Source organism: Mytilus edulis, chromosome 8, assembly GCF_963676685.1.
Source record: "Mytilus edulis chromosome 8, xbMytEdul2.2, whole genome shotgun sequence".
In the NCBI taxonomy this organism is placed as follows: Eukaryota; Metazoa; Mollusca; class Bivalvia; order Mytilida; family Mytilidae; genus Mytilus; species Mytilus edulis.
In genome coordinates this window covers 28729587-28751146 of record NC_092351.1, presented here as the reverse complement: position 1 = coordinate 28751146, position 21560 = coordinate 28729587, and the positions used below count along the sequence as shown (strand labels likewise).

The 21560-nt window shown below is 32.7% G+C and overlaps 2 protein-coding genes across 2 annotated transcripts in view; one reads left to right on the top strand and one right to left on the bottom strand.

Annotated features, from left to right (window-relative positions):
- Positions 1-1159: 1159 nt before the first annotated feature.
- On the bottom strand, positions 1160-10449 carry LOC139485282 (uncharacterized). Its single transcript, XM_071269631.1, has 2 exons — positions 10365-10449; positions 1160-4272 (listed from the first exon to the last, which is right to left on the bottom strand). The coding sequence occupies exon 2, from the start codon at positions 4262-4264 to the stop codon at positions 1238-1240; it is 3027 nt and encodes a 1008-aa protein (XP_071125732.1). The 5' UTR covers positions 4265-4272; positions 10365-10449; the 3' UTR covers positions 1160-1237.
- A 4575-nt stretch (positions 10450-15024) lies between these two features.
- LOC139485281 (phosphatidylinositol 3,4,5-trisphosphate 3-phosphatase TPTE2-like) overlaps positions 15025-21560 on the top strand; it is a 29718-nt gene continuing 23182 nt past the window's right edge. The window contains exons 1-3 of the mRNA XM_071269630.1: positions 15025-15156; positions 16290-16527; positions 16833-17036. Coding sequence (XP_071125731.1) covers positions 16304-16527; positions 16833-17036 — 428 coding nt within the window. The 5' untranslated portion in view covers positions 15025-15156; positions 16290-16303. The remainder of the gene's footprint in view (positions 15157-16289; positions 16528-16832; positions 17037-21560) is intronic.

The window sequence follows — 21560 nt, the reverse complement described above, 5'->3', positions numbered from 1 at the left end:
ATTCAAACGTTTTTTTTAACTTGGTAATAAAGCGCTTTGTAACGTTCCTGATTTGATTATCCGTAAAAGGTAAAATTCTACATTAAACAGTAACAAATATGTTCAGTGATATAGGGCTACGTTATTAAAATATCAGTACGTGCTGCATCGAAGATGTGATTCACCCTAAATCCTAATTAGATTGACTGAAATCTAAACAACCTCCACCACGTCTGCCAGTAGGTTATTATTCAGACATTACACAATAAATTATTCTCAAGTACATCGATCAATCTTCACTTGAAAAAAATCTTTAAACTTCATTCATATCGTTTGAATGTGGACTACTCAATAATCCATGTTTTGTATAACGTAACTAATCTTGTAAACAAAAATACCCCTACGCATGAAAGATAATTTTTATGAACTCATTCGATAAGAAAAAGCTTGATATCACAGGGGCTTATTTAAAGGAATAGTTATTGTTGAAAAAAATATTCATATTTTTTTTACTGTTTTACTGTGCGTATAGCTGTTTGTTTTTTTTTTTTAAATATTATTCTAGCTACATTGGCTAGAGGTATAGGGGGGTTGAGATCTAACAAAACATGTTTAATCCGTCGCATTTTAGAGCCTGTCCAAACTCAGGAACCCGTCTAGCCTTTGTTTGTCTTGTATGTTTTTTTACTTTAATATTTTGGTTCATATGAAGATTTGTTTGACGTCCATTTTCGCTGTACTAGTACACATTATTGTTTAGGGGCCAGCTGAAGCCCGCCTCCGTGTGCGAGATTTTATCATTGTGTTGAAGTCCCGTTGGTGGCATTGGGCTGTTTTCTGCTCTTTGGACGGGTTGTCTCTTTCACACAATCCTCGTTTCCATTCTCAATGTTATTACATGTATTTTTAATAAATCACATCACATAAATAAAGTCAGGATGTTTTTGTTAGAAGTCTTGACAAACGCCATTTGAATATGTGAATACATTCAAACTGCTGACTTTAAACTAAAAACATTTTTTTACATGATTTAACATTTTTCATTCTTTTCATTTTATTTTTATTACTGCACTCAAATTATATATGCTACTCCTATTATGTTTTGTCATAGCGATTGGATGTGTTGTATAAAAAATCATAGAAAATATTTCAACAAAGAAGAAAGATTAATACACACTGCTAGAGTATCAAGTAATTTATTTACAAATGATTGTATTTATGGAAAGTCTGTTCAATACTGTTTGCAATTTCATCATTTTCAAATACGGTCACCATTAACTACTGTGATTTGTGGCATTGTATCTGTAAATGAGGATTCCATTGTTACAAAGTCCGAGTCGGGGAGCATTGAAGCAGAAGCTATCGATTCTGTGGAGCCATGCATCTGCCATGGTACTGATGTTTCGGCTACACTGAGATCGACGAACAGATCAACAAAATTCTCGTCTACTATTGAATTGCGTGCACTATCGTCTGTTCCATTGCCGTCTTTCTTATCTTTGTCTTTATTTTTCCACTCAGCGTTCTCTTTCATGTACTTTTCTAAAATGTTTTCTTTTGGTTTTTCTTTCTCCTTTTCTTTTTCCTTGTCTTCCTGCTTGGCATCTAAAATAGATTCACAGCTTTTTTTACGCTTCAATTCTGGACTTCCAATTTTTTCATCAGCAATATCACTAGTCTGGTCTTCATCGTCATTTTTCGGTTCTGGTTCGTCTTTTTCAATCACCAGATCACAAACTGGCCAATTTTGTTTAAATTCGCAAATAACTTCATCTATCTGCCCCTTAAAGCTCAAAGTCTTAAGGTTTAATTTTACAGATTTACGAGGTAAAATGTTTTTCAAAAGCATCGGAACAAACCCGCCAGCTAGTGTAGCTAGCGTTTGATTGGTTGATGAGATTTGATGCACGTTCCCAAATGCCATGACCACAATCATAACAAAGAATAAAAACACCACTATAATAAAAAATTTACCAGTTGCTCGAAGTAAATTTATATACACTGGTCCAGGAGCTCCATGTACCCTCACTTCACACAACTTTTTAAAAAGTCGAAGTGGTATTCTCGGAGTGTCAAATGAATCCAAAAACAATAAAAGATGGCCTATTCGCCATCTTGGTTCGGTTTTGTCAAACATAAATGCAGTTGGAATTCGATCAACTGCCTCAACCGGCTTCACAGTAAATCCAATGCTTTCTTGCATACTGGATGGCAAACTAGCAACCGTTTTAAGATCTTCTACTCGGTCCATGATATCATCTATAACGGCTTTATTGAACGTCAAATAACTTTCATAAACATTATTATAGCAATCATGCATATACACTAAGACTAACAATGCCATTGAAACGTATCGCAAAGTACTTCCAGCATTAACTATGATGCCCATCATGGTAAACGCCATTATTTCTACAAATATACCAGTTGCCTCTACAGCCAATAAAATAAATGAGTATAAACACGATACACAAAAAACACCTACTAAAATCTGAACCATAAATCTCCGAAGGTTATAAATTGTCCCGCTTCCCCATGTACAAGGAAATATATGTTCTTCATTTTCTGATATTGACATTAGCCGTTTATGAACCGTTTTGTCTATTTTCGTTATGTTCTTTTTTATTTTCTTAATTTTAACCACACTCGGTTTACGTGTTATCAATGGCGATTCGTCGTCCACATTTTGTTCTTTGTAGTCAATTTTATTTCTAGCATGATAGAAAAGTCTGTATGTTAAATAAATAGTCGGTAAGCAATAGACTGCAAAGATTAAAGAACATGCTGGCGCCATCACACATGTGTACACAGGTGCCGTTAATAAGGCGAGTAGACCCCAGTTTTTGAAGGGCCATAGTCCAATTCTAAGCAATACTTGAAGAACACTGGTTCTTTCAACATTAAGCATGTCTTGAAATGAGCATCGCGCGATTGATTTGACTTTTTCACTCACTCTCTTACTTGGAAGTGCGATGGAAACAAAAGCTAGAAAATAAAACACATAAGCAGCGATAAATATGCCATGTGTCGGTGATAAATGTTGAATAATATTTGTTCTGTAAAAGTCATAATATTCAGATAAACCTTGGGATTTTGAAAAATTACGTCGATTTAAAAGCTCCCCTTCTTCGAACTGATAATACAGAAATATTCTCATATAAAATGGAATAGGTATTAAAAATACCATAAGTACTCGGATAAAAGTCTGAGCGCACATGTGCCAAGTACATTTATGCTTAAACTGAGGTTCAAACTTGGCATACACACTACGGTCACAACATTCGTTAAATGGGTCCAAGGTTTTAACCTTACATCGCACTAGATTATCAAAAAGGGTTCTCAATAGACCCGTTGGAGGTTCGTTTTCTGGAATTACTCGTTTTCCTTTAACTTTTATTTTCAATTCTTGAATTTTGATTGGAATTACTTCATCCATGGGAAATTGCCCTAACACTTCTTGGAATTTGGTCCATTCTGATATATCTTGTATTGTTAATCTTGTTTTATATCGTACAGAAGTCTGAGCACTTTCGGTGACAAACAACTTCATTTTAAGTTCCTGTTGAAGTTTAACAACATACTGTGATGCCATGTAGGACACATCATACATATGACTCGGTATCATAAGCGGCCCAAATAAAAATACCATAACTTTTACAAGCGTTATGCAGACATATAACAAAGTTATCCAAGCGTCTTCTACTTGATCAGTACACAATAGCTGTCCGTTAGGTTCTAAATTACAACATCTATTTATAAACTTTCCATACCCGTGGTAATTTTTGACAACAGAGTTACATGCAAACACAACTCTCATTGTATGAGATTCATATTCAATCTGAGAACTAGTTTTCTTAGTTACATAAAAGTCATTGAGTATTAGCTCTCGTAATAAGTCCCCCCTTTCATCAACTGTTATGTTACCGAAGCAACCAAACGGGTTGTCTTGCAGTAGAACTTCTGAAGGTTCTACACCAATAGTTAATATTGTCATTGAAAGAACATCATAATGAAACGATAGCATGAGTAAAGTGCGTCCATGCTGAGTTCTAGTTCGATGCCACCGCCAAAGTTTATAATTCTCTCCCGTATTATGATATAAAGGATCTTGAGAATAGTTCTTCATTTTGAAATAAAATTCATTCAATGTTATTCCAGGATTATCCATATATTTAGCAAAGCTCTCATCAACAGGCTTCAGTTCACAGTTTCTTTTGGGTGCATCGAATGCGTATGAAGTTGACAAAAGTCCAAGTAAGCATAGCAAAACTGATTTGTCTTCTATCATCTTTATATCTGAAAAAAAATAATAATTCAAAATGGTTGATTGCCCTGTGGTATGTGGTAATCGTTCGTTATCATTTTTTTTTAAATTATTTTATTATATGGATATTACTAAGTATGCCACTTTAGCACTTATCCTACATACCTTTTTATCATTTAAAGATAAAAACTGACCGACTTTTTAATCTTAACTGCTGTATGAATATATAAGAAACAACAGTATAGATTACCGATTTTCAAAAATACGTATAAATACGATTTAAATACACAAATCAAAAGAAACATCTGAGGGAACCACATGAAGTCCGACTTACTGCCTCGACAAAGAAAATTTCCCTTGTTATATGGATGCTTCAGCCGCAGTAACCTGACAATTAAAAATATCATATACTGCGTAATACCAATATCAATGCGCAAGACTCTTGTTTCTGGGAAAACACTCGAGGCTGAAAGGGTTAGGAAGCCTTTAACATTTAATGTATATTAACTTCGAGATATTGTATTACTGTATAGCTACTACTAGTATATATACGGCATGCGTCCTAAAAACTAACTGTTATACAGAAAGCAAAGGACGTGGATGTAAGCAATCGTATAGGTCATTGTAAGGCTTGTAACAACTAGCTTCCTGCTTGCTGGCAATTATAGCACATCTCCTTCATTTTATATCAAAATCAATAAACCAAAATAGAATAGTCAAACATGTCTAAGGTCAAGTTTGCTTTAGTTTTAGTAGAAACAAATAATTGATAAATTGAGAGTTTATAGTTATTTGAAATATCTGATTTAATCGTTCTGTGAATGGGTTGATATAACACCAAATAATTGTCACGTTTTTCCTGGTATCCTTTTGCTCCTTTTAATTTGCAATTAGACATTGTTTTAACATGTAAAAGTTGACCGATATAAATATGAATTTTATAAACATTTATGTTTTATGTAATTACTTTGAAGTCATAATGCGATGTCAGTTAGTGTAGTTAATGGCCATGGTCATAAAATTATGTTCGAGAAAGTCTTCACCTCTCGTTATTCATTGCCGTATTTTGTTGGGACGTACATGGGGCATGTGTGGTGGTTTACAAAATGATTCCATTTGGAGCCGATTTATTGTTAAATATTTATTTTTTAAAAAGAAGCAAAATACAAAAAAGAAAACAAAAAAGGAGACAATGACAGAGTGTTGGCATGTTACATTAAACTTGACCATTTTATGAAATTTTTAATAAAAAATCAGACAGAATGAGAAATCGATTTATAACGTTTCTTAGAAACACAAAGACGAAATATATAATTAAAATTCTTACACCTTCTTGTATGAAAATCACCTCGTGGTTGTAAATCAATTTACTGACAAAATATACAAACATAAATATCTTACCTTAAACCGGGAGTTACCTCGTGCAAATATTTCAGTAGTTTGATAGAATTTATCAGCTTAAGTGTAACTATCAACGGACTTCTTTACATTTCATTAAACATGTTAATAAACTGAGAAACAGGTAACCATATTTCTCAAGATTGGCAGTGTGAATCAAACTTTATTAAATATCAAAAAGAGATAAATCCACTCATTTATGAAGTTAAAAACTAATTTAAATAAGTCTATCGTAAACTTAAAAACTCTATGTCATAGAGCAAGCTCCGTATTTCAGATTTTAATCTATATTCAATCAAGTCATTTCTATCCTTTTGAAAAATGATTTACTTCAATATTCCCCTGTGTGTTATATCTTTATATGCGTAATCCGTGTAATTCATAACTTGTAAATTGTCCTCCGTACCAAAAGTGTTATTTTTATTGGTAAATTGATAAACAGTTGGTGTCTTAACCGAGTCACATGTTAGACGGTTGTTACTCCTCAAGACCTCTCCGATTGGGATGATAAATATACATCAAAGTGGTCTGGATGGAATAGAATGACACCAAGTTGACTTATATACAGAGGAATGTTTGCTCAACGTTTCAGGAGACTCGACGAGGCGAAGCAACATACGAAGAGAGTTTTTCTTGTTTGAGAATCACATGTTTCTGTTGTAGAGTTGTTATAGTAAAATTATGAATTGCCAAAGACAAAATTTGAATATAACATTTGTGTGCATGGTTTGTGCTCTTTTGAAGAAAACCATTTTCTTGAACTAAAGCCGTGTACACTAGAAGTTAGTTCAGGCAGACGACTACCGTCACGTGATAAATCTCTCAGACTATAAATATAAGAAAGATCTGTTATTCAGTCACTCAGATCTAAAAAGTGTGTAAAACCCAAATGACAATGTTTCAATCTTTGCCACCCAACAGCATTTTTTTAAAGTAAAGCTTACATTATTTTAATTCATTTCTTATTAAGCAGGAGTGACACCTAATTTTTCACTTAAACTGCTTTAGCTTACTGTAGTGATCTAAACTGATTTTCAAACAAGCTTAAAATTGTTTATGAAAAATCTAATAGTTTTATTGTTAAATCCTAAACAGAATATCGGATTTGTCAACTTACCATACATATACTTGTCCGTGATTAAACAAGAAAAATTTGAAGTACCCTTTTTAACACATTGTATTAGACTAAAATATAACAGGTCTTAACTTATGTGAATAGTGTTTTGATTATTTATACACATTTATTTAAAGAATGTACTGGTAGCAGTTGTCTATTTAATGGAATTATCTTTATGTAAGGAAATATTTAATATTTGAAACAATATTTATACTTCTAGCCAGTGCTTTACACAAAGGCTATAGGGATTTTGATTAAACTTTAATTTTGGTTTATAGAATAAAATCATTTCATTTAACATTATTAATTAGCTATCAAAAATGCGAAAAATGTATGCTACCATATTCGAAAACTATGACACTAAAAGTTTATGGTATTGCACAATTTGTCGCTATGGTTGATTGGAAAATATAAAAGGGTATGAAGTGCATGAAACAACTAGAAAACCTCCGAAGCCTAGAAACGTCTTGTTGGTGTTCTTTATTAACGATGGTTGGCGAAAGGTCTACTGTGAGGAATAAAGAGTAAAACATCTTATTACACGATTCAAACGATCTCCAGATTCGGGTATCAAAAATTAGCTCTTTTGCATTCAACAATAGTTGCTACAAATGTCCTAGAACAAATATTATGCAGGGTATAATTGATCTCATTACCGATGAAATTGTCACCTACAATATTTTTTTTATCTTTTTTCTCCCAAAAAGCATTTTTATTCATTATAAATTTAGACAAATCATCTTCGGTACCCAACGGTTACGATCCAGTACCCTCCTGTGAGGAGGAGGGACTGGATCGTAACCCTTGGCTAGCGGAGATGAGACAAACAGACTATCGCAGGTTTAGTCAAGGCATTTGTTTGAAACTGGGCACATGGTAAAGTAAAATAAAATAACATAAAGATAAATAAATAGCAATCTTAGTGTTGTGTTTATTCCAAAACTATTACATAGCATTTTTGTTTATAATTTATCATATGGTAAAAGCAGTATATAGAGTGATCTGTTTTAGCTCTAGGCAAAAGTGAATAGATCCGTCAAACATCTGAAAAATATGAAGTTAAAGTGCTTACCTACGTTATTGTAATTAAGCTACAGGTAAATATGCATGTTATTTAATAGATGGCTCAGAAGTCTCATACTTGTGCCAGACACGTGGACTTGCTGTACATGCGTATATCATCAAATTCAGTGTTAAAACCAATGATACGTGAGAAATGATCCTTTCGTCGAAGTATTGCCTCCTTTTTTTCAAAATTCCGATCGGTTATAAGGCATCTCACAGGGCAAGGATTTAAATGTGCATTGGCGTATAACTTTATCTATGAGAAATTTTATTCGACCATAATAGGTTGAAATATGATGGTCATAAAATTTGACAAGTATTTGATGATGTTTTGAATAAGAGATAACCACCCTATAGAATGTCATTTTTTCTTTGTAAATAAAGAGAGAAAGTATATCTATAATGCTTTAAACGTTTTGTACTTGTCATCCTATTACTTCACAGTTATTCAGCACATCAATCTATTTCTATTCAAAGTTGACACGGTCTGAATGACTGAAATATGAAGACAAGGTTCATGGATAATTTTTGTCATGTGTCATAATCTTTACGCCTGGTAATATTAAGGTATCTTTATTTTGGTCGCGATTTCCAATAAGAATTTAGAATTTTAATTAAAAAAAGGGGGATGTATAACATTTTTTTTTATTCTTAGATCCAGTTAACATAACAAAAAAAAACAAGAGGATGTTTTGCCCTATCAGGGGTGGATGGATCCAGCCATTTTAAAAAGGGGGGGTTCCTAACCCAGTACAAAGGGGGGGTTCCAATTACATGTCCGCATTCAAATGCATTGATCGTCCAAAAAAAAGGGGGGTTCCAACCCCCGGAACCCCCCCCCCTTCTGGATCCGCGCCTGCCTATACATTCTGTTAAGCTGTATCAACATGCTTAAAGAGGTCGAATATTAGTATATCGTCCTCAAATGTTGGAACGGTTTACGCTGTATCAAGGATCTTGCTCAAATTAAGTGAAAAACAGTTAAACAAGAAAATAAAAAATAAAAAAGAGTATGTAGAGTATACAAAATAAATAAGGTTTACATACATTCTTATGAATTAAAGTCAGTTGTGAATTAAACATTTTTTTTTAGAGGAAAGCAAGTGCCAGAATTATCCTGTAAAATATTTTGATATACATGTACACGGGATCAAGGGTGGGTCCAGTCATTTTCAAAAGGGGGTCTCAACACAGGATAAACCAGGGGGAGAGTCCCAACCCAGGATAAAGGATGGGTTCCAACTTCATGTCCACATTTAAATGCATTGATCGTCCCAAAAAATGGGGGGTCAAAAGTAAAATCACAAAAATACTGAACTTAGAGGAAAATCAATTCGGAAAGTCCATAATCACATGGCAATATCAAATAACAAAACGCATCAAAAACGAATGGACAAGAACTGTCATATTCCTGACTTGGTACAGGCATTTTCAAATGTAGAAAATGGTGGATTAAACCTGGTTTTATAGCGCTAACCCTCTCACTTTGATGACAGTCTCATCAATTTCCGTTATATTTACATTGATGCGTTAACTAAACAGACACAATAAATAAAATAGTCAGAATATGGGTACATCAGTCATCATCGTATAACAATTTTAAAAGGAACAATTTAACAGAAGACAAACCCTCTAATTCCCCCTGGAACCGCCACTGAGGATAAATCCATCTGCAGGGGCGGATCCAGCTATTTTAAAAAGGGGGGGGGGTGTCCTAACCCAGGACAAAGGGGGGGTTCCAATTACATGTCCCCATTCAAATGCATTGATCGTCCAAAAAAAAGGGGGGGGGTTCCAACCCCCGGAACCCCCCCCCCCCTTCTGGATCCGCGCCTGATCTGTACGAATAAGAGAAAATGGATATATACGTTCACGAGACAACAATTAAACGACAAAAGTACCCAAAAGAGCTCAACCTACAATAATCCACGAAAAACAGGTGTGTCTATATATTATATTTTAAATCGCCCTAAGTAAAAAAAGTTACCATTGAAAAAATTCCAATAGAGACAATCTTAGATCTGCAATCACCGTTAATTGTACATATATATATATATAATAATGAATCGATGAAATCTTTTGGTTTGACGACTTATAGTTATCAAATTTGAAAAAACCCATATATTATATCAAACCATTAATCATCTAGTTTTTCTCTAACGTACCAGACCCAGTAAGTTACTAAGATTTAACAGATATTAAGAACTAAACAAACATGAAATACGTGATATTTGTGCAAAGTACATTGTCAACATGTTATTTTTAAAATTCATTTGTTTTAATACAATAATTAAACTTCTTACATGACACACAAAAGAAAACAACTTTTGTTAAGTTCAATTTTCAATAATAGGATATTTGATCTCCATCTTAGCCAATATATTATTACGTTCTGAAACCAGCTTAGAACCAGTTTACAAGTTCTGTCGCCACACATTTAGTGCATTACGTACAGGAAAAAAATATTAACCCTCTAAACCAAATATTTTCTTCTTGAAACGTTTTGTCCTCTTTGAAAATATATCAATTAGTAAGCTATCTTACCTTATTGCAACTAAAAAAGTTAACTATGAACTGTAGCACACCATCGAACAAACTGACTAAATATTACCAATAGAGTGGAATATCAACTCCATATATATAAGATAAAAAAGTTTTGGTTGAGAAGGTACGTAACGATTTCTTTCACCTATCAGGTAGACACCTTTGATAGATCTTTTTATTTACGATGACTGCTTGATAAACCCTGTCTTCATTTGTTTGCACATGCTTAAAGAAAGAAAACAAAGAGGTAGAGCCAATTTGCCGGCGATTTGTTTCATTCGATTAGATAGGTAAATCATGCTTTAAATAGCCCGATAGATGTTAATTATAGTACATGAAAATACGTCACATCATTTATTTTCATACCTTGAACAGGTATTCCTACAAAGACAAGGCCAAGGCTATTGATTTTTTAATATTGATTTTATTTTATTATTAACATCCTTTATGCAAGGTGCCATACCACGTAACATGCCAAGGAGCCAAATAACATGGAACAAATTCAAATCTTGATTTTCTCATTCTAAATATCTGTATATATGTAATTTTCCTGGTCTTTTAAGGTTTTATCGCCTATAAGATAAGATAAGATACTACATGTATATATTTTAACCCGAGAACATTTTACCGTCAGTTGGTCATAGATCACCCTGTGTTACTTACACATGTTATATTGCCTTTTCTGTCATTTTAACAAATCGGACCTTCGTTGTGATACAGATGCAACAGCTTCTTGATGTTTTACCTTCAATCACGATTTGTAGTGTAATTGATTGTTCTGTTGTGTTGTTTTATTTTCTGATGACTTAGGTACCGGTGTAGGGACGGTGGTAAATATATCAGTACTAGTATCTAAACAGTTTGTAAATTGGCGACAACTTTGTTGTTGACTGCATTTGTTACATATAATACCATGTTCAAAAAAGGTTTCGAAAAATAGTTTGTGTTGTTTTGAAACTTGTATACAATGGCCTTATTTTAAGTTATGTGTATATAACACCCGCAACATGTAGGTTTCATTGCTATAGAATTAATTCTCGTGTTATTGGTTATGTACAGGCCCCTACATCAGTTTGACGGCAGTTGGTCCTTGAATATATGTAATAAATGTAACCACATGGATAGAAAGTAAGTCAAGAGTATGGATAGTCTAGGAATGCACACAATAAGCAATACATTATTTTTTTCTTTGATACATGTAAAATGATAAACTAGTAAACTATATAGTCAAAATGAACCAGAATGACTCTATGAATTAAGCAAACATCCGAAAAAATATGATAGAAACATTAAAATTTAATATAACAACACAAAAATGCAAATATTCTGAGCGAGATTCGAACCCTTTCTTTCAAACTATCATTTATTAGTAGTTCTGTGCTCTACTAATGGAGCTACGGCGATGCTTATAAATATCTCTCTTATTAAGCAGCTATATCGGTACAATTTATCGATGTTACAATTTTTTCTTTAAAAAGTTGTTTTTCATGTAATAAGGACACTCTAAACCAATTTCATTTTTGAGGGAACAAGTAGTATGAATAACAACAGTCATAAAAAGCATAACTTTTTTTGGTTTAAAATGTCCTTCTGAGGGGATTCCCTGTTTTTCTCACCTAAAAACACCTGAAAATCCGCATATTGAACTTTCATCCTTTTTTAGGGTCAAATTAACTTTTGATCACACATGTCATAATATATGTAAATCGAGATATTGATCAAAAAGCATTTTTATTTTTTGTTTTTATAGTAAATTTTATTCTTTCGGCACTTTTTGAAATTGGCCCTTCTGTGAAAAAAATCATCGGCAAATTGGCCCTACCTCTTTGACTTAATAGAATTTGTGGATACCTTCAACATTAGTTCGTCTTTCACCCGACAAAATTAATAAAGATATAAACATAAAAGCAGTTATTAAACATCGAAAAAAAGTAATGGACTTTAATCTTTATTGAGCTATTAAAAGTATTAGTAATGTAACGAGTGGTTTTCATTTACGAATGACTCCCAGCAAAGTTTAATAAATATAACGACCACAAAATTACCGTCTTGTTGTTTAAAAAAATCAATTTTGTCCAGTGTAATCAGTACCTTACTATAGATATTAATATCATATTCATTTCAAAATTGCAAACACTCACACAACCACTGACCCACTCTATAATTTGTTTATATACCATAACATATATATACATGCATTTAAGTTTAAATTGGCTGGAACGTGTCCGATAGTTTAACACCCTATTTTGTAAACCCCCTTTAATCCTTACAAAAAAAAATTGAAGAAAAAAGGGGCTAAATCTGATACAAAATGAGTCAAATTCTCCGGTATTTCTTTTTTTATCCTGTTCCTAGTTAGCAACCTCTAGACCTTGTTATTCTTGTGTGTGTGTTTTGTTTAAATTTAATTTTTGGTTCATTAATTGTTGTATATTTAAGAGTTTAGTGTGTCGTCCATTTCGCTGAAGTAGTTTTTTTTTGCGCGAGCCGAGAAGCCGGCTCGGGTGCGTTGAAGAAACATGGCATGATGGCGTTGAGCTGTTTTCTGCTATAGTATATGGTCGGGATGTTGTCTATTTGACACATTCGCCGTGTCGATTCTCTATTCTATGTTAAAGCTGGTTTTGATCTATTCTAAATAAATGAAATGTTTTGGTATTTTTTCAAGTCTTTTAAAAACGTTTCTGATATTTCTCAGTATATATATTGTATGCCTATTATACAACATTGGATTCAGACTTCTATTACAAAACGCGATGTTGATGGCAGACTTTCGGGAAAGTCTTTGTTGAAATCATCCCAAGTTTGTCTAAAGTCGGGGAGATTAAGATCATAGCGATCGTTGAAGGTTACTTATGTATCGTAATATAACTTCTCTGTCTGGGCTGGACAATCAGCAAAAATGCATCTATTTATTAGGCTGTGAAGACAATCAGATCCTTAATGCTGTTTAGAAATTTATCAGTCTATATGAGTTAACTCTATTTTTTTTTCGTGTAACTACATGTATATTATATACTATTAACCAAAGGCTTTAGTACAGTTTAATTGTATCGTGATTGTGTATTTAAATTTTGTGTATCTATGCTGAGTCAATTCCTTTTCTAATACATACATTCTATGTATGCCCCATGTGGACCCTTACTTTGTAATGAAACATGTTCTTGTTCTGCTTCTAACTGCGACTTAGTGTTTATATGATTAGACTATGTACTGTTGTGTATTGTAGTTTTTTTAGAGATTTTTTGCGTACAATATATTTTCGTTTCTAAGTGTCTAATTGTGTTTCATTGGTTTAAGCTAAAAACGAAAAAAATATTCTTTTACTTTGATAATCGAGTGTGTAACATATTTGAAACAGTCACCGTAACAGAGTTGTGTCAGAAAACGGTTCCAGAGATTAGCAGTTTCCCGTTCTTTCAGTTCAAAGATAATTTCATACTACAAGAAAGTATTTTCAAACAATTCAGTCATTAGGGGTATACTGAATTATTTTTGTTAACTGAATAGCAAATTAAGGAATCATATGTACCCTTTTACGGGCAAACCAGGGACTTTCTATGCTAACTTAAGTTTATTTTACAAGAAAACATATGATGCAAGTAAAAAAAAAGAATAAATGTGTAAGGTGACTAATGTATGCCTCTATTACACGATCATGTTTTCAGTAAAATTATAACATATTTGAGAGCAGAATTTAACAGTATTTGTCGTTGCTGTTAGACATTCCATCAGAAAAAGAATTTCAGCTTTAAAAAAAATTACAAATTATTTATTACGATATATATAATTTATGAGCACTATAATTAGCAATGGCGGGAGGTGTTTTTTAGTTTCAAAATATTTTACAGCATTTAGATAAGTCTCTGTTTTAAATAAGTAGTACTTTACACTTTTTGGCACTAGCATTTTATAATTGACTATCTTTTCAATATTGCATATTGAAACACCTTTTTTTTTTATTAAATGGGTGTCTTTCGTCATCTTGGATTGTAAAAAACGGAGAACCTAACTGTCCAGATTATCTATCATAATCAAGTAAGCAAAATTTGATGCAGAAATGCCAGATATTTAAGGTGAAGTTCCATTCAAAAGAACCAATTATAAGAATATTTTTAGAAATGTAGATTTTTTTTTAAATGTTTTAAAATGGGACATTTTAAGGGGTGGTAACTCTAAAACAGTTCACTTTCTGAAGATGTCTACATGGAATTTTTATATTTTGTATTTAAGGCAGTAAAAACAGCACGGTGACCCTATCTTTTCTTTTGATATTCTTAAAGAATTGTCTTAAAGCTATCTTTTCCTAAATTATTTTCCAATTCTATCATTTTGTTTAGTTTCTAATCACAAAATGGTGTTTTTTTTGTATACAAAATGTGTCATTTTGTCACAACCTGTAGCTTGAGAAAATGTGCGGTGACCTGTCATTTTTATTGTATTTTTGAACGTATTTCGATAAATACTACGTTTTGGTAAATTATGAACAAATTCTATCATTTTTATTTTAGACTCCCATACGAGCTCCCATACCACCCATTTTCAGTAAGATATCCGTTTTTCCAGAGATGTGTCCGATATGATTTTTTCTTTTAAGTAGTTTGTATGTGAAATGAACTATGATTGGTTTATGATTCAATGATTTATCCAATGAAAGGAGTTTAGACATTATAACTGATTGTAAACTGGTAAAAGTTTTTGGACCAAGATTGAACTGACAAAAAGACCGTATAGAACATCATGGGCTAAAAGAACATTGCCCGCAGTTTACTAATTTACTTAAAAATCTAAGGTAGAGACCAGGGAAACATAACATTAACAAATGCTATCATAAATTGAAACGTATAATACAATACAAAGAAAGTTTTAGCAGACGATTTTTTTCAAGCATCCACCCCCTTTCCTTCACATTGTCTTTAAAGTTATACAGTAATTTATTTTGGAATTATTGAATTAATAACACAGAGAAGTCAAACAAAACAGGAAAATTGTTAATAAAATTCAATTTAAGAAAAAGAGATGTGCACTGCCTGCCTGAGAGTGAGAACTGCTGAAAAGGGGGAGGGGTTGATCGATCGATCAGACTAACTGTTCCTGTTATTGTTAAATTTCTGTTTCATTCAATTGGTAACCTCATGCAGGGGTTGTTTTATATAATATTAAATAATTCAAAAAGGAATTGTTATATACACCCAACTTTGAACTCGGGAGAATTGTTATAATCTGCATGCCTTTAATTTTAGTATTAATGATAAATAGCAAATGTGATCAGCAAGACAAGGGGTTGAAGTCATAAAACTTTGCTTTATAGTGCTTGGAGTACAAAAATCATGCTCAAAACATGAAATCAAGCATTTTGATTGGTTGAATTTGGAGTGTGAGTACAAAAAAACTGGTGACTACAAAGATATACGATAATGGCAAATTTTGCTGAAATTGTTAGTATTCTATTCATAGGACAGATAGTCTGGAAAGCTTTTTTGTAGTTTGTGAAAAACTGTAAACAGAAAAAATAATCTGCAATATCAACAAATGTTTTTTTTGTCATGAATTTTCTTCTAGTCGGATTCAGTCTGACATGTTTGAGATGTCCATTGTTGAAGATATACATGTACATAAAGCTAGACGAGGGACACTAGAGTCTTTCATACTAGACTACCTGTAGTTACATGTATATCAGAGAAGATCCAATTTTTACAAATATATAATGTGAGGACTTATACCATATGTTAAGTATACATGCATTTGCATTATTTTTTTGACATTAGTATGTACATGACGTACTAGCTACAGTCAATAAAATAATTTTGTTTTGCAGCTTTTTAATTTTGCATATACATATATGATGTTGATACAATGTTCACATTAATGATATTGTCTCTACAAACATGACAGGATGATAAGTCCTTCTCTTTTATCTTTCAGATAAAGTTTACAAAATGAATAACTATGAAAGGTTTGGAGAAGACCAAACATCAAATGCTCATACTTCTGTTGATCTTCAGGCTGTAGATGAAACATCATCTGATATTAAAGATGTCCACATTAAAGTTGACAAAGACCAGGATGACATAGGAACCTTGAAAATATACTCCACAGAAACAAAACAAGGTGTTGAATATATTGATGATCCATCAGCCAAACAACAGCTTTCCCTCAGTCAGTAAGAATTTCATTGTCTATATTATAATTTGTACATTTTTGCATTTTTGTAGGGTAATAGTTTTTGTAAATTTTATGGATTATGGCCCTAGGTGAACCATAAATTTAAATGTTCAACAAATTTTCTATACACTTTAATATAACTTTTATAAATAAATAATAATTGCTGCAGATCTTGTTTCCTATCATAAGTTACATGTATGGTGTTATATTTAAAAATCATTACCGACCTCTATAAAGAGAATAACAGAAAAACTGGTTTGATTGTTATGTAAATGTAACTAATTTTGTTTTGTATATTTGTAGATCATTACAGGCCTCTGTAAAAAGAGTGATAGAACATCCTGTGTTCCGTATAGTGTTGATGTTACTGATATTATTGGACTTCACCTTGGTTATTATAGACTTAGCTGGTTCTGAGTGTAGCAGTGATGATACTTTAGAGAATATATCACATGTTATCATCAGTCTCTTCCTCCTGGAAGTCTTTGCCAGATTGTTTTATGAAGGGTAAGAAATTCTTAGATAATTCATATGCAATGTAGCACCACATATATAGACATTCAAACAGATATATATATTATATAATCCTAACAATTTTTCTTCTTGTAGGTATAAACATATGTATTGGAATTGTTCATTGGTGGAATAATTTATGTTTTGTCCTGTTTCTATGTTAAAAATGTGACTTGTAATAACTCTCTAACAGCTTATCAAGTAGTGGTACAAATTTCATATAATTACTTCATAGTAATTGTGGGCCTCATTCTAATTACTGTTTAATTTCTATTATCTATTATCCCATAGCAATTGCAGACTCTGTTATTCTTACAAATGTATAAACTACATAAATATATAAATTTTGTCAATGCAGGAGTTGTAGCATTCATTGAAATAGAAATACACCTGACAGACTCACAACATGTTTTTACTGTGGATTTATTACTGATTTCCTGGTTTTCTTATTTTAGTGCAAGCCACAATCTAATATAAAAAAATAATAGTTATACCCCTGCTTTGAAAAAAAGGGGGGTATACTGTTTTACCTCTGTCTGTCCTTCCGTCAGTCCATCAGTCCGTCCGTCCGTCTGTCCGTCCGTCCGTCCCATGAATATTTTTCGTCACATTTTTCTCAGGAACTACACTACCAGGATTTCTGAAATTTGGTTTCAGGCTTGATATAAGTCAACTATACTGTGTGATGCGTTTTCAGATTCATCACTCGACAACTTCCTGTTTACCGAACACTTGTATCATTTTTACACCTGATAGCCAAGTTGAAAATTTTTCGTCACATTTTTCTCAGGAACTGCACTACCAGGATTTCTGATATTTGGTTTCAGACTTGATATAAGTCAGCTTTACCGTGTGATGCGTTTTCAGATTCATCACTCGACAACTTCCTGTTTACCGAACACTACTATCATTTTACACATGATGGCCAAGTTGAAAATTTGGTTTCAGGGTTTATATAAGTCAGCTATACTGTGTGATGCATTTTCAGATTCATCACTCGGCAACTTCTTGTTTACCGAACACTTACTTTTTTTTACACTATTAACATTATCCACTTGCGGTGGGGGTATCATCAGTGAGCAGTAGCTCACAGTTACACTTGTTTTTCCTCTATCCACAAAAGTTGTCAATTACAATAAATAACTCCACAGCATCATGCAAAGTTGTGCACCACTTTTTATTTTTATTTTAGCTCACCTCAGTCAAAGTGTAGCTTAATTTTCCCATCACTTGGCATCTGTTGTACATCAAATTGTTGTCTTGAAAGTGAATGGATGGAGAGAAACCTTTGATAGCAAAAATTATCAGCAATACAATATCTACAATGTATAAATAACTCATAGGTTGCAAATCGTCAGACACTTACTACAGCATTATTAGCTCTCAAATCTGAATTCTTAATTGCTGCAGTCTTCACGATGAACTTTTTGGTCTACAGGCACAGAAGTCAATTTTTTGAAAAATTTAGTTAGATTCTGTTGGCCTGTAGAAATAATTTTTGCAGGCCCAAGAGCAATTTTACAAGCCTGGGCTGCTGGGCCTGTGGTTCAGTGTGAAAACTGTTGCTGGTGTAAAAATTTATGAAAATTGACATTCCATGATTATGTCTTCATCTTTATCTGCGCCTCGCACAAATGGCCGATGTGAGCTATTGCTTTCACTTGGCATCCTCTTTGCCCATTGTTTTTGTGTGTCATTTTTACACCATGATGACCTTGAGGGCATTCCAATGTATTGTTGCCGATGAGATTTCTACTTACGTAACTTTCGTGTTTGACTGGTAACCGAACTATATACAAGGACATTATCAAGTGCAAAATTACATTCTGTATCGCTTGTTATGAATTCATTTCTTCAATGAATACTGAATACTCATAAAAATATTTTTGTTTTGAATATAAATTAGTTATATGAAAATGTTTTGTCATTAGAAATATATATATATGTAAGTAAAAAATCATTGATAATATCTATACTCATGTACAGAAAAAAGGTGAATAAGATATGGGTTTATAATGTCTTTGATGCTTAAAATATTAAAGATACTTGGAAACAGCAAAATTGCGGCAATATGATTCAACGTTTTGCGGAAAATATGAATGCTTGCTCAAATCCAATCTGTTAGAAAAATCAAATTATTACAGAAGAGTGTCCACCATGCACTTGCACTGCACTATTATTAGAATAGTAGAAGAGAATGATATACAAATGGATAAAAATTATATATGCATGTAGCTGTTATATACAAACATTAATATAATATAATATTATAATATACATAACAACAAACCAGAGTATACTGATTTGTATCATTACAATATAATAGTTATTAAAGTGAGGTTGAATTCCCTGTCATTTATTCATCATTCAAGCATGAACTTGTCTCAGAAAAAATGTATATCTGTTCATTAGAATCACTTTCAGATACAGATGTGATTTTTGGGGAAAGACGGCTTCAAGCCGTCAATCCCCTATGGGGTTGACCAGAGTGACATTCCCTCACATCATTCATTTTGTTTTTATAGTGTGGAAAAAACCCCAACAAATCTTACTGAGATTGGTGAGAAGGAGACACACAAATGAATAAATTGACTTTAAACACTTTTTTACACATTTCCCTTCTGTTTCTCGCGAAATTATCGTATCTTGAGCTCTCCTTTACACTATTTACGTTTCTTTTACAATCCGGAAAAATCATTATGACGAGATATTCTAAATATATCCAACCTACATTATATTTTATAGTGACGTCATTGTTGGAATGCCACACTACGCAGGGATATCCTTCACTGGTTATTTAAATCATTCTCACAGATTGTGCACTAATTAAAAAATGGTATTTGTTAAATTTAAACATAAATATGTTTGCTGTAGATGATTCAAACATCAACATGCAATACTTTAATTTGTAGGTCAACAACTTTCAAAGTAAACAAAGTCCGTGGGGATACATGAGATTGGGGAGAAAAACGTTTTTTTTCATTTTTTTCTGTAAAACTCTGTTTTGAGAATCTTCCTCCAATTCAGGAGCACCTCAATTGATGAGTAATTATCCACTAAAATAAACACTTAAAATGTGTACCTGTATCCCTGTGATGAGAGTTGTAACTGGGAACTTTATCAATGGAAATTTAAAACTGAATAGATTTTTCAATCCTAACCTTCTTAAGAAATTTTTTTTTAAATTTTACTGTAAAAAAAAATGGAAAATGGCCCTTAGGCCTGCAGTTCAGTCGTACACTATTAAGATTTCAAAAAAAATGTAGTTGTTGTTAAATGACAGAATTCGGAGGAATTTTAGATAAGAAGCTATCAACTATAATCGAATGTTTAGATTTAGAAGTTACATAAACAACAATTGATTTCAATATTGTCAACCTTTCTACATCTTCTAGCTGTTCTTTTTTTTTCATTCTTTATATGAAAACTATCAAAAGATACTCCTCCCCCCCCCCCCCCCCCCCCCCAAAAAAAAACCAACTCAAAAATAAATAGAAACAAGGGCCGTCTTTCCCCTCAGAGCTATTCAGCTCTTTGATTTTTTCTGAGTCAAGTGCATGTGACCATTCACAAGAACTTGCGATCATCTGATGTTCAGAACTTTAGTACTTTGAATTAACTTTTACAAAAATCTCCTTCTCATACTGGGCAAAAGTTGACCATAATTTCTTTGGGGTTTATTGTTGGAAAAAAAGTGTCTCTTGATCCAGGCTAAAAGAGAACATAGAGTAAAAATGCAAGTTTTGTCAGCTATTATCTGGAAATAGTTATAGAAAGTGATAATCTGACAGGGCAGAAATGTTCTGAATGATGATATCAACCGAGGTTCTATATAGACCAAAACTGTTAGGTGATTCCTGATCAATAGGAGCTATTGCCCTTAAATTACGATTTTTATGCCCCAGTTATGGGCATTATGTTTTTCAGTCAGTGTGTTGATTCGGATGTCCGTCTGTCCTGCTTCTGGTTAAAGTTTTTGGTTGAAGTTTTTAGTCAAGGACAAGGTAGTTTTTAATGAAGTTGAAGTTTAATCAACTTGAACCTGAGAACACATGTTCCCTATGATATGATCTTTCTAATTTTAATGATAAATTAGAGTATTGATCCCAATTTCATGGTCCACTGAATATAGAAAATGATAATGTGAGTGGGGCATCTGTGTACTATGGACACATTATTGTTACTAATCAATTTTGTAATTGACTCTTACAATGTATCTTGAAAAGTATAAAACATACTAAGAGAGAAACTCTAAATAAGAAAAGTGATCAAGAATTCAGATTTTTTTTATAGCCAGATGACATACATGTATATAGCTTTGATGGAGAGTCTCATTGGCACTCATACCACATGTTCCTATATCTATTTTGATATTTGAAAAATGGTTGCAGCACCTCAATAAGATTTGTCCACCCTGCCCCATGATCCACTATCTGAGATTTGAAGGAATCAATATGCCTCAGCAGCTAAGTTGCATGTTATGTGCAAATTTTTGCAAATAAACAAAAGACTTACACA

Bases quoted from the DNA above. Each gene is read 5' to 3' on its own strand.
- LOC139485282 (XM_071269631.1), bottom strand. From the start codon at position 4,264: ATGATAGAAGACAAATCAGTTTTGCTATGCTTACTTGGACTTTTGTCA.